Source organism: Thalassophryne amazonica, chromosome 9, assembly GCF_902500255.1.
Source record: "Thalassophryne amazonica chromosome 9, fThaAma1.1, whole genome shotgun sequence".
Classification (NCBI taxonomy): Eukaryota; Metazoa; Chordata; class Actinopteri; order Batrachoidiformes; family Batrachoididae; genus Thalassophryne; species Thalassophryne amazonica.
In genome coordinates, this window is record NC_047111.1 from 73587780 (window position 1) to 73600615 (window position 12836).

A 12836-nucleotide genomic window follows, 5' to 3' on the forward strand; every position below is an offset into this window, starting at 1 on the left:
CTTGGGGAATCCCAGGCCGTTCCCAAGTCATCTGGGAAATATTATCCTTCCAGCATGTCCTGTGTCTTCCCGCCTCCCATCTGGATGTACCTGAAAGACCTCTTCCAGGAAACAACCAGAGTCCATCCTCACCAGATGCCCAAACCACCTCAGCTGGCTCCTTTTGACATGAAGAAGCAGCAGCTTTGCTCCAAGTCCATCTCAGATATTTGAGTTTTTCACTCTGTCCCTGAGTGTAAGCTCAGATACCCAATTGAGGAATCTCATTTCCGCTCATTGTATCCGTGATCCTTTTTTTATTTTTGGTCATTGCCTGAAGTTCATGACCATAGGAGCATAAACTGACTGGTAAAATCAGTCTTTTGCCTTCTGGCTCAGCTGCTTCTTCACCACAATGGCCCTTTACAGAGTCCACAGGACCTCAGACACAGCCCCAATCCATCTATTGATGCCAAACACCAATTTAGCCCCTCTTGTGACTAAGACCCCAAGATTCTTGGGGCAACAGCTGTTGTGTGGGCCGCCAGAAGAGGAGGTACTGCTGGCCCACCACCAGATGGCGCCCTGCCTGAAGTGCGGGCTTCAGGCACGAGAGGGCGCTGCCGCCACGGACACAGCCGGGAGTGACAGCTGTTACTCATTACTTCCTGACAGCTGACAGCTGTCACTCATTCTTCATCATCTCACTCCATAAAACCCAGACGTCATCTCCACCTTATCGCCGAGATATCATACTTCATTGGAGGTAATATCCTCAGCCGTTTTGTGTTACAATATTATTTGTATATTGTGAGTGTTTGCAGGAGTACCGGTACCTCTGTCGGTGGAAGCTGAGAGAGCGCTGGAAGGCACTCTTTTCCCCCGAGGAATCACTACAGTACTCTGCAAGTTATAGAGTGAGAGGTGGAGGTGGCATTCCCACCGTTATTGTTACTGGGTGTGCACACACCTACACTTGACTGTCTTTGTTCTCGCCAGCAGTACCAGATCCGACAGTCGGGGACGGTGATCACCTGGGAATTCGGGACTTGGCGGCTCCAGTATTCACCAGGTTCGGTGGTGGCGGAAATCGTGTGGTTCCGGCTCTTCTCAGGACAGACGTCTTCTATCCTCGAGCCTGCCCACACGTCACCTTTGTGGATTGACTGTAATCATATTCTGAGATTGTCTGTATTTCGTTGTGCACATTTCACAACATTAAATTGTTACTTTTTGGCTCATCTATTGAACGTTCATTTGCGCCCCCTGTTGTGGGTCCGTGTCACTACACTTTCACAACAACAGCTCTCCCTTAATCCAGCATATATAGAGTCCAGTAAAGTTAGGATAAAACATATGACCCCCACTGACTCTATTTGGAAAACCAAGTTAAAAAAATTGTTACTGTAACTGACATTAGTTGTGACAACTGACACAGCAGATCTGTGTAAGTGTTGTCTTACCTGTCCAGCAGATATCCAGCAAAGCCTTCTGGAAAAATATGTCCAGATTTTATTCTGAGTTCTCCCTAGTGGGATTTCTGGTTATCTGCATTTACTAGCTGTGTCTGTCATGTTCTTTCTGCTTCAATGTTTCATATTTTCATGGGAGACTTTGATTTGTAATTGAAGCCATTTGTTTTGGCTCCTTGAGGCTGACAGTGACCATGTTTGACTTTTGAGGGTCTGAAAAGCTCCCCCACCCTATGTCTTCTGTGATGTTACCATATAGTGTATGTCATGGTTTGTTGATGCTTTTTTTTTAACCGTAGTTGGGTAAAAATAAAAAAAAAATGTTTCCAGACAAGCTAAACCTTGAATATATTGATGATAAAAGGTTGTGAGTCTCTTACTTGAATACTCAAGAAAAATCTATAGTGGTGCTGATGATCAGACCTGTTGTGACTTAGATAGTAAAAACAAGGGCCCACACCTTTAAATTTGGACAACACAACAGTTCATAGTCAAAATTTGGAGGCCCAACAATTGACAATAACAACAGCACCACCTGGATCAGTATTAATATCAGTCCACAAAAACTTGACAAACGCAGTGAGTAGCAATAGTTGAACATTTGCGGACTCAGTTGTCCTCTGTGAGTTGTCTTCTGGAACTTTGTCTCAGCACATCTTGTCCCACTTATTTTGTTTTTCATGGGTTTTCTGTAAACACTTTGTGCAACAACCACTTCATAAGGCTGAGCTCTGTCTCCTGCAGTCCACTATCAATTTATTGATCGGGACTGTTGCATAAGTGCTATCATTAGAATTCCAAATGTCTTAAAAAACTAACTTTGTTGATGAACCATTTCCACTTGGAATGTTACCGCATCAAACACACCAGTTCTTGTCAGCCTTCATCAGAATTATTCGGTTTTAATTTTTTGCTCCTCTTATGTTGAAAATCCTTAGTGTGCTTTTAACAATTGGCCTATTTTTGAGTTCTTGGTAGCAGAGGTCCAAACATCAGCTCAACCAGCAGGGGGCGCCAGGTAAGGACCACCTGCCTACCTACAGTAGTGTTCAGAATAATAGTAGTGCTATGTGACTTCACAAAGAAAAGACTGAGGGCATCTATGGGGCACCTTCATACAATAAATTATGATGATGTGCCCTATCCAAATAAAGTATCATAACACATATTGACCAATATATACAGTAGTGTTACATGGGAAACAAGGTACCAGTAGATTCAGTAGATTCTCACAAATCCAACAAGACCAAGCATTCATGATATGCACACTCTTAAGGCTATGAAACTGGGCTATTAATAAAAAAGTAGAAAAGGGGGTGTTCACAATAATAGTAGCATCTGCTGTTGATGCTACAAACTCAAAACTATTACAACCCCTGGCAAAAATTATGGAATCACCGGCCTCGGAGGATGTTCATTCTGTTGTTTAATTTTGTAGAAAAAAAGCAGATCACAGACATGACACAAAACTAAAGTCATTTCAAATGACAACTTTCTGGCTTTAAGAAACACTATAAGAAATCAAGAAAAAAAGATTATGGCAGTCAGTAACGGTTACTTTTTTAGACCAAGCAGAGGAAAAAATATGGAATCACTCAATTCTGAGGAACAAATTATGGAATCACCCTGTAAATTTTCATCCCCCAAATTAACACCTGCATCAAATCAGATCTACTCGTTGACATTGACCCTATGCCATGACATTGACCCTATGTGTCTTTTTACAAGGAATGTTTTCGCAGTTTTTGCTCTATGGCAAGATGCATTATCATCTTGAAACATCCCCAAACATCCTTTCAATTGTCCAAAATATCAACGTAAACTTGTGCATTTATTGATGATGTAACGACAGCCATCTCCCCAGTGCCTTTACCGGACATGCAGCCCCATATCATCAATGACTGTGGAAATTTACATGTTCTCTTCAGGCAGTCATCTTTATAAATCTCATTGGAACGGCGCCAAACAAAAGTTGCAGCATCATCACCTTGCCCAATGCAGATTCGAGATTCATCACTGAATATGACTTTCATCCAGTCAATCACAGTCCACGAATGCTTTTCCTTAGCCCATTGTAACCTTGTTTTTTTTCTGTTTAGGTGTTAATGATGGCTTTCGTTTAGCTTTTCTGTATGTAAATCCCATTTCCTTTAGGCGGTTTCTTACAGTTCGGTCACAGACGTTGACTCCAGTTTCCTCCCATTCGTTCCTCATTTGTTTTGTTGTGCATTTTTTGATTTTTGAGACATATTGTTTTAAGTTTTCTGTCTTGACGCTTTGATGTCTTCCTTGGTCTACCAGTATGTTTGCCTTTAACAACCTTCCCATGTTGTTTGTATTTGGTCCAGAGTTTAGACACAGCTGACTGTGAATAACCAACATCTTTTGCAACACTGCATGATGATTTACTCTCTTTTAAGAGTTTGATAATCCTCTCCTTTGTTTCAATTGACATCTCAATCAACACAATTGGAGCCATGATTCATGTCAGTCCACTTGGTGCAACAGCTCTCCAAGGTATGTTCACTCCTTTTTAGATGCAGACTAACGAGCAGATCTGATATGATGCAGGTGTTAGTTTTGGGGATGAAAATTTACAGGGTGATTCCATAATTTTTTCCTCAGAATTGAGTGATTCCATATTTTTTTCCTCTGCTTGGTCTAAAAAAGTAACCGTTACTGACTGCCACAATCTTTTTTTCTTGATTTCTTATAGTGTTTCTTAAAGCCAGAAAGTTGCCATTTGAAATGACTTTAGTTTTGTGTCATGTCTGTGATCTGCTTTTTTTCTACAAAATTAAACAACTGAATGAACATCCTCAGAGGCTGGTGATTCCATAATTTTTGCCAGGGGTTGTATGTTCAAACTGCTTTTTAGCAATCCTGTGAATCACTAAACTAGTATTTAGTTGTATAACCACAGTTTTTCATGATTTCTTCACATCTGTGAGGCATTCATTTTGTTGGTTTGGAACCAAGATTTTGCTGGTTTACTAGTGTGCTTGGGGTCATTGTCTTGTTGAAACACCCATTTCAAGGGCATGTCCTCTTCAGCATAAGGCAACATGACCTCTTCAAGTATTTTGACACATCCAAACTGATCCATGATACCTGGTATGTGATATATAGGCCCAACACCATAGTAGGAGAAACATGCCCATATCATGATGCTTGCACCACCATGCTTCACTGTCTTCACTGTGAACTGTGGCTTGAATGCAGAGTTTGGGGGTTGTCTCACAAACTGTCTGTGGCCCTTGGACCCAAAAAGAACAATTTTACTCTCATCAGTCCACAAAATATTTCTTCATTTCTCTTTAGGCCAGTTGATGTGTTCTTTGACAAATTGTAACCTCTTCTGCACGTCTTTTATTTAACAGAGGGACTTTGCGAGGGGATTCTTGCAAATAAATTAGCATCACACAGGCGTCTTCTAACTGTCACAGCACTTACAGGTAACTCCAGACTGTCTTTGATCATCCTGGAGCTGATCAATGGGTGAGCCTTTGCCATTCTGGTTATTCTTCTATCCATTTTGATGGTTGTTTTCCGTTTTCTTCCACGCATCTCTGTTTCTTTTTTGTCCATTTTAAAGCACTGGAAATCATTGTAGATGAACAGCCTATAATTTTTTGCACCTGCGTATAAGTTTTCCCCTCTCCAATCAACTTTTTAATCAAACTACGCTGTTCTTCTGAACAATGTCTTGAACGTCCCATTTTCCTCAGGCTTTCAAAGAGAAAAGCATGTTCAACAGGTGCTGGCTTCATCCTTACATAGGGGACACCTGATTCACACCTGTTTGTTCCACAAAATTGACAAACTCACTGACTGAATGCCACACTACTATTATTGTGAACACCCCCATTTCTACTTTTTTTTTTACTAACAGCCCAGTTTCATAGCCTTAAGAGTGTGCATATCATGAATGCTTGGTCTTGTTATATTTGTGAGAATCTACTGAATCTACTGGTATCTTATTTCTCATGTAACAATAAGAAATATACTCAAAACCTGGATTAATCTTTTTAGTCACATAGCACTACTATTATTCTGAACACTACTGTATATATAAATCTGTTTTTTCCACAAACAACTCAGAACTACTTAAGCCAACCAGAGCACATGAAGGTAGGTTTGCTGTGTGGTTGGTACTGTCTAAAAGCTGTCTAAATGTATTAATGACACAATACATTTACTGACTGGGGATTATAATAGTTTACTTAGACCTTTAACTGTATTTTCCTGCTTGATTGTGAGAATCGACTTACTGTCTGGCAGAGATGTTTTGGATGCTGCGCAGTAATTGCAGAGAAATGGTTGGATGGCTCCGTGAGGGCATTTCGGTATTGTGTGGGACAGAGGGGTTGGGTTGAGGAAGCACAGAGACAGAGAGAGACCCATTTATTAAGTCCAGTTTGGACCAGTTTTCCACTGATCTGCATGCCTTTGTGGATACTTAAAGTGCCTATAATGTGATTAACCATTACTCTGTGGAGTGATACAACTACCTTTAAACTGGCACCAGAGAGATTTTACTCCCAGTTAATAATTTCCTTTAATTGTTCCTGTTGGTTATTTCAAGTGAGTGTTGTTACGCTTCCTCATATGAAACTAAGCATTTAACATTTGTTTGTTGTTGCTTATCTTCACAGTTAAATGATCATTTCAGAGTTTTACAACTTTAGTCATTTTTAAAAATTGATAACAGTCGAACCTCTGAGGGTTTAATTCATCTTTGCTTATCACTTAGTTTGTTTATCTCTGAGGCCGTGATGTATGTTGCATTGTGAATCTTGTTTTTTTTAACTTAATATGTTGGATATACAATATACCAAACAACAGAATAAAATAAAAATCAATATTAATAACACAAGATACATTGGTAGCCTCTTTGCTAAGCTAGCCAAAGCAGAAATAACACTTGTTTATAATTAGCCAATCCAGCTAACGTACCTTTTGTCCCTCTTTATACTGTGCAGTGAATAACAAAGGTCAATATTAAATCTTCAACTTTACAAACTGAGTGCCACCAGTGGGTAAATAGTTACGACACCTAGCTACACCTAGCTGACCTAATTAAACTTTACATACCGCCATTAATGCTGACAAATTATACTGTATTTCTTGTCTTTCTTATGCCTGATTCTGTTTTTTTCCTCTCTGTTTAAGGTGCAGCTCCATCCAGAGATGGGTGTGGTATTTGTGCTGGAGACTCTCCTGTCCTGTGCACCAACAGCATTTCCTGTATATTCATTTTGTGAATTGTTCTGTAATTTATGTCTGTAGCATGGCCCAAGCAGAGGGTCACCCCTTCGAGTCTGGTCTGCTTGAGGTTTCTTCCTCAGAGGGAGTTTTTCCTTACCACTGCTGCTCTGAGGGTTAGTAAGGTTAGACCTTACTTGTGTGAAGCGCCTTGAGGCAACTCTGTTGTGAGTTGGTGCTATATAAATGGAAAAAAAAAAATTGAAAATAGACAGAAACTGAGTAATATCAGCTGCAATATATGATGTAAGTTATCACAATATGCTTCAGTGTGTTAATATCTATGCTATGCAATTTTAAAGTTCAAAAAAAAAAAATAAGGTTTGAGTGTAAACTATGTTGTCCATTTGCCAGCAATGTTTTAATATGACTTTTAAGTCACTTTTAAGATTCCAAACAAGTAACACATATGCTTTTTTGGAACTGACTGTTGCATAGTTCATTCACTCATTTCAACACTAAATCAGCCAGAACATTTTGAAAACGTTTGTTGTGAATCGGTACCTACTGAGTACCAGTTTAGGACATCTCCTTCCTTTTGATACAGACTCTGGAACAATGCCACAGGTCTTAAACTATTCTGAGCAACAGATCTTGAAATGTTCTGGAGCAGTGTTTCAGTTTAGCCATCACAGTACCAACAGTTTTTGACGCCATCCACAGCCACACGTTCTATCTACTGTTTGAGTATACACTTTTCGTTTCCCTTTCTGTTATACAAGGGTCAGCTGAAAAGGTCTGCCTCCAACATATCAAAGTGAAACTGCTATGAAAATAATCCTTTACTTACTATCACTACATCAAAATGGATTTCGCCTGCAATTTCAGGCATGTGCAGAATCGTCTTTGATGTAACATGTGCATAACAGTTGGTCAAAAATGTTAGCGTACATGGATATGTGCTTGAAACACATTCTGTTATTGAATTCCTCACGGCGGACAGTTGTGCACCCGTGGATGTTCATTGATGAATGAGTGTTGTTTATGGTGACACCTGTGTGGATGTCAGTGCAGTCAGGAGGTGGGCAACGTGGACTGAAGTGCGAAAATCCAGCCATGATGAGCCTGCTTGACCACACTCACAGTGAGTGCCACATAACAGCCACAGATGCGCAGCATCAAATGCGGGTGGACGAGCTCCGACCCATAAGTGGACACTTTGCAAAAACTGCATGAACATTTGAAGTGGGTTTAGCCTTTAAAAGACGCAGTTCTTCAGCATGACGATGCTCATCCACACACGGGTTAACACCTGAAGGGACACGTTACACTACTGATGCAGAGGTGAAAGTAGCTGTGCATCACTGGTCCTGAGAGAAGACAACAGATTTTTTTCACTGAACTAAAGAATGCAAAAACCTGCCGAGCGTTGGCATACAGTACATCCATAAAGTATTCACAGGGCTTCACTTTTTCCACATTTTGTTATGTTACAGCCTTATTCCAAAATAGACTAAATTCATTTTTTTCCCCTCAAAATTCTACTCACAACACCCCATAATGACAAGATGAAAAAATGTTTTTTTTAAATTTCTGCAAATTTATTAAAAATTAAAATCTAAGAAATCACATGTACATAAGTATTCACACGCTCTGGTCAGTACTTTGTTGATGTCCATTTGGCAGCAATTACAGCCTCAAGTCTTCTTGAATATGATGCCACAAGCTTGGTGCACCTATCTTTGGGCAGTTTTGCTCATTCCTCTTTGCAGCACCTCTCAAGCTCCATCAGGTTGGATGGGACATGGAGGTTTCAGCAGACACGGAAGTCTGCTAAAATGAAGAAGACAACGGCATCTAGCCAGAGGTTTCTTCAGGTAATAAACCCTTGGCTGAATTTGGGCAAGGAAGTGGTGACATCTTCTTCTTCGGGGACTGGGAGTTCACTTTCTAAGAGGAGCGCTGTCAATCAAATCTTGCTCTTCAGAAATGACCAATCATAGCAGATCCAGCACCAACCATGGTTCCCTCCCCCATTGTGCCGTTTCGAGCAAAGGCGCAGAAATCCACTTTGTGTGAGCAGAAATCAACTTTGAAAGAGCAGGGTGATTTTTGAGTGGTTGTTTGGCACGCTGGTTACATATTCCTCCTCGCTTGCACCACTTTTTTCCTCACTCGGGGAACAGCTTCCTCTGAGGGTGCGCGCAGAGATAATTTGCACACTCGCAGTGAAAATCTACACATGTGAAATAATATAATAAACCCAAATGCATGTTTTATCACGCGAGTGCTTTTTGGCACTAATGTGTCGCCATACATAGCTTGTTAATGGACGCTCACGTGAAGGTGGGCACCTCCATGAAATAGGCAAAACAGTCAGTGTGGTACATCAAAGTTGACCAGATGCAATATTCTCCTTATATGTTCTTTTAATTTGGTGAGTTGCAATATGATACTGTTTATTGTTTTTGAGTGTTTCGATAACCTGGCTGGGATAGAATAGCTCACTCGATCACTCACTCACCCACTGATCTATCTTTTTGCTGTTCGAGCCTTACACTGCTGCCAGCACAGGGAAAAAGTGAACTTGTCCTTTAAGTAGTTTTATCTTCTAATGTTCCTGACCCCCGCTGTTCTCCAATAACTTCAGTGATAGGGTGACTATTAAACCTCCCCCTTGCTCTTGTGCTTTTTCTTCACAGATAAGTAAGCCCGCATCCTGACCGTCTGTCACTCAGGTCCTCCCTGTGTGCTCTTTGCTCTGTTCTTTTCTTTCTGCTTTGTCCTCTGCTTGTTTCCCCTCAAACATGGCTCCAACTCTGGCCACGGCATTTGCCAGGCGCTGGTGGATGGCAGTGACTGCTATCACTGAGAATTTGCTCTTCTCGGCGGTGCTGTTGGGATGGGGATCACTCCTCATAATGCTTAAGTCAGAGGGCTTCTATTCTTACCTTTGCAGTGAAGACGGTGAGTCACAACTTTTTGCACTAACATTGCTGATTTGCAGTAGATTGTTGCACATTTTTCTTGCAAATATTAATCCTTCTGATTATTTTTAAAATGCATATATGATTGATTTTTATGTGTAAGGACTATTGCTGTTGTATCCTACATAAGGTGCATTCTCAGTGTGTGATGTTGTAAGAGGACAATCAAAAGTCAGGAAATGTCTTCATAAATTACAAGTGAAAGAAAAAGCTGTATCCAAAATGCCTTGTAGTTCTTCTAACACATCAGGAACCATTAAGACTCAAGAGCATGAAGTCATTATTCTCAGTGTAAAGCTGCTGCCTGTTCTCTAAAAAGAATATGTTTGTTCTAACGGAGCCGTGGGCTTTTTGGAGACTCTGGAGTTACATTTGATTACTTCAGTAAAAGACAGAGCAGAGGTCAAGGTAAGTTAAGTAGCCCAAGTTAAATAATGAAATCCACCCTCCAGTGTTTTCTTTTTCTTGCTTCAGTTAACAAAACCTCTAACAGCATTGAATGCACGCATCAGTGAACTGATACACTGATAACACTGAGTTTCTCTCTTACATACAGTGGCGGCTCCAGAGATTTTTCTCTAGGTGGAGTTGGGTGGGGTTTTGACTATTTGTTGATGAGGCCGTAGAATTTTTTTCAGTCTAGTCTCATCCATACATTGTTGGACTGTGAAACAACGTTTGTCATTTTTGCCTCTGTACGCCACCACAATGCACATGAAGTGAAACCCTTAAGATGTGCCTGCAGTGTTGACTTTAGAGTTTAATTCATGGGGTTTCATAAAAATGCATAAACAATGAAGAAATTGAAGGCCATTTCTATATGCATTCCCTACATTGTCCGACCCGATAAGTAATTTAACAAACAGCTAGTTTAAATGTTTTGGACCTCATTTACCTCAATTGTCAACTATGGTTAGTCTGACTGGAATATAAGTAGTAAGTCCTATCGACAACCGTGCTTATCTCCGGAGTCTGTAACATGAAGCAGATGAGAGTGTACAATTCCCCCTGGATTGGACACCAGTCCCTTTTAGTGTAACAAGGTGAATTCCAGATTGAAAGATATTCCTACGAGCTTGGCTGGTGGGGAATTCATCTTTTTTGCTTTGGTTGCACATTGGTCAAGATTAAGAAGTGTGCAGGGGTGCCCAAGTTTGGTCCTCGAGATCTACCTTCCTGACACTCTTAGTTGTCTCCCTGCTCCAACACACCTGAATCCAATGAAAGGCTCATTAAAAACCTGCTAACGAGTCTTTCATTGGATTCAGGTGTGTTGGAGCAGGGAGACAACTAAGAGTGTCAGGAAGGTAGCTCTCGAGGACCAAACTTAGGCACCCCTGAAGTATGGTGTTCAACCATGTTGTCGCTCAGGTAGATTAGGTTACTTGCCAAACCAGTGCCCACTTATAGTTTGGTGCACTGACACAATGCATACTAAGTTTCCTCTTCCAGGAACACAGGATTTTAACCTAGGCCTACAGATTGTAGCCCAATTCCTTATCATCTGAGTTTCCCAGTCTAAGGCACTTTTCAAATCTGGAGTACCCAAAATGAAGGATACTGGTGAGGGAAGCCACCAAGACACCCAGAAAACTCTGGTGGACCTCAGGCAATGATAATGATTTATGTCTTTGGTAGGAGGCCCCTTCAGAGGATCCTTGGGTACAAAGGTATGCTTGTGACCAAAAGATTCTGTTCAAAGCCCCATCAGACTGGAAAATCACTAAGGGCCCTAGGACAAGTGTGCAACTAAGCTCCTTGCAAGTGTAAACCGCAATGGTCTATTTTGAAACATTAGTAAAATTGTTTTATAGGTTTCATTATGAGTTTCCTATTTTTGTCACAGTCTGTGCTGAGCCAAGGCACAAACAGCTTATCTGGTTGTGATGACATAAGAGTGAGAAGACAGCAGCACAGGTCAGCTCTTTTCAGGCATGTGACAGTTGATAAAAAAGGACCTCAGCAGGATTTTATAATACTCAAGTTTAAAGTCCTCTGATAAAGAAGTTGGAGAGAAGATTGATAGCAAAGTGATAAACAGTAAAAATCTGATTACTGCAGGAGCCAAGTGAAAAAACAACATGAGAGTGTGATGTTGATAGGGCAGTACTGCACGTGCAGGAATTCATGAAGCATAATTGTGTGACTGAAGGTCATCATCAGGAAACATGTTTTGACCGGTTTGATTTCCCACAATGCTTTGCAGTGTATTGCCACGTTACACTAAACATGGGCGAAGAACACCTCATGGGAATCATGGAGTGATGCAGTACATCTAATGGATTTTTAATTCTGTTATCATGCATTAAATTATTTGAAACAGTCACACACATACTCACTTTTTGTTGCCAAGATTCCGTCTGCTGACAGGATGAACTTAGTGCCAAATTTAATTTAATCAGATGCTGTGGGGGCGAGACATCATAGATGTGTGATTATGTTGAACAATCAGATCATTGCTTTGTACCATGAGCAAGACATCCATTTTGCACATGATAAATAATAATGCGTCAGCGCCGTGTGTAGGTTGAAACAAGTTCTCACGTGGCTTTGCTCTACAGCAGGAGTGCTCAAGTTTGGTCCTTGAGAGCTACCTTCCTGATACTCTTAGTTGTCTCCCTGCTCCAACACACCTGAATCCAATGAAAGTCTCATTAAAAGCCTGCTAACAAGTCTTTCATTGGATTCAGGTGTGTTGGAGCAGGGAGACAACTAAGAGTATCAGGAAGGTCGCTCTCAAGGACCAAACTTGAGCACCCCTGCACTACAGTGATCTTGTTTTAACAGGAAACAAGAAATGGTATTTCTGGTCATTCTGACATCTTAGGCTGAAATCTGACCAGTCGTTTCCCCTCAGTGTGACGCCCTAGGCAACTGCCCAGAAATGGCCAAACATAATGAAAATGGTCCCTCCTACACACAACTACAGTTTCCTTTCATATACATGCCACTTCATTTTATTTAACCACCTGAAACAGCATATGTTAGACCGCTGAAATGGCAGTAACTTATGTGAGATTTATATGTTAGTGGCGTATGTGTGAGTTTATATTTCATTTGTTTGTAAGATCACCACCTTTACCCCACATTAGTTGCAAACTAACCAGGTGGCCCTTGCTGATTGTTGTGTTTGCTGCGCGTCACACTAGCACAAACAGTTGCAGCACTATGCTCCCACCTGCACTGTACTGAA

General features: G+C 40.9%; 1 protein-coding gene across 1 annotated transcript in view; it reads left to right on the forward strand.

Annotated features, from left to right (window-relative positions):
• The first annotated feature begins 9366 nt into the window (after positions 1-9366).
• slc43a2b (solute carrier family 43 member 2b) overlaps positions 9367-12836 on the forward strand; it is a 30486-nt gene continuing 27016 nt past the window's right edge. The window contains exon 1 of the mRNA XM_034178366.1: positions 9367-9623. Coding sequence (XP_034034257.1) covers positions 9464-9623 — 160 coding nt within the window. The 5' untranslated portion in view covers positions 9367-9463. The remainder of the gene's footprint in view (positions 9624-12836) is intronic.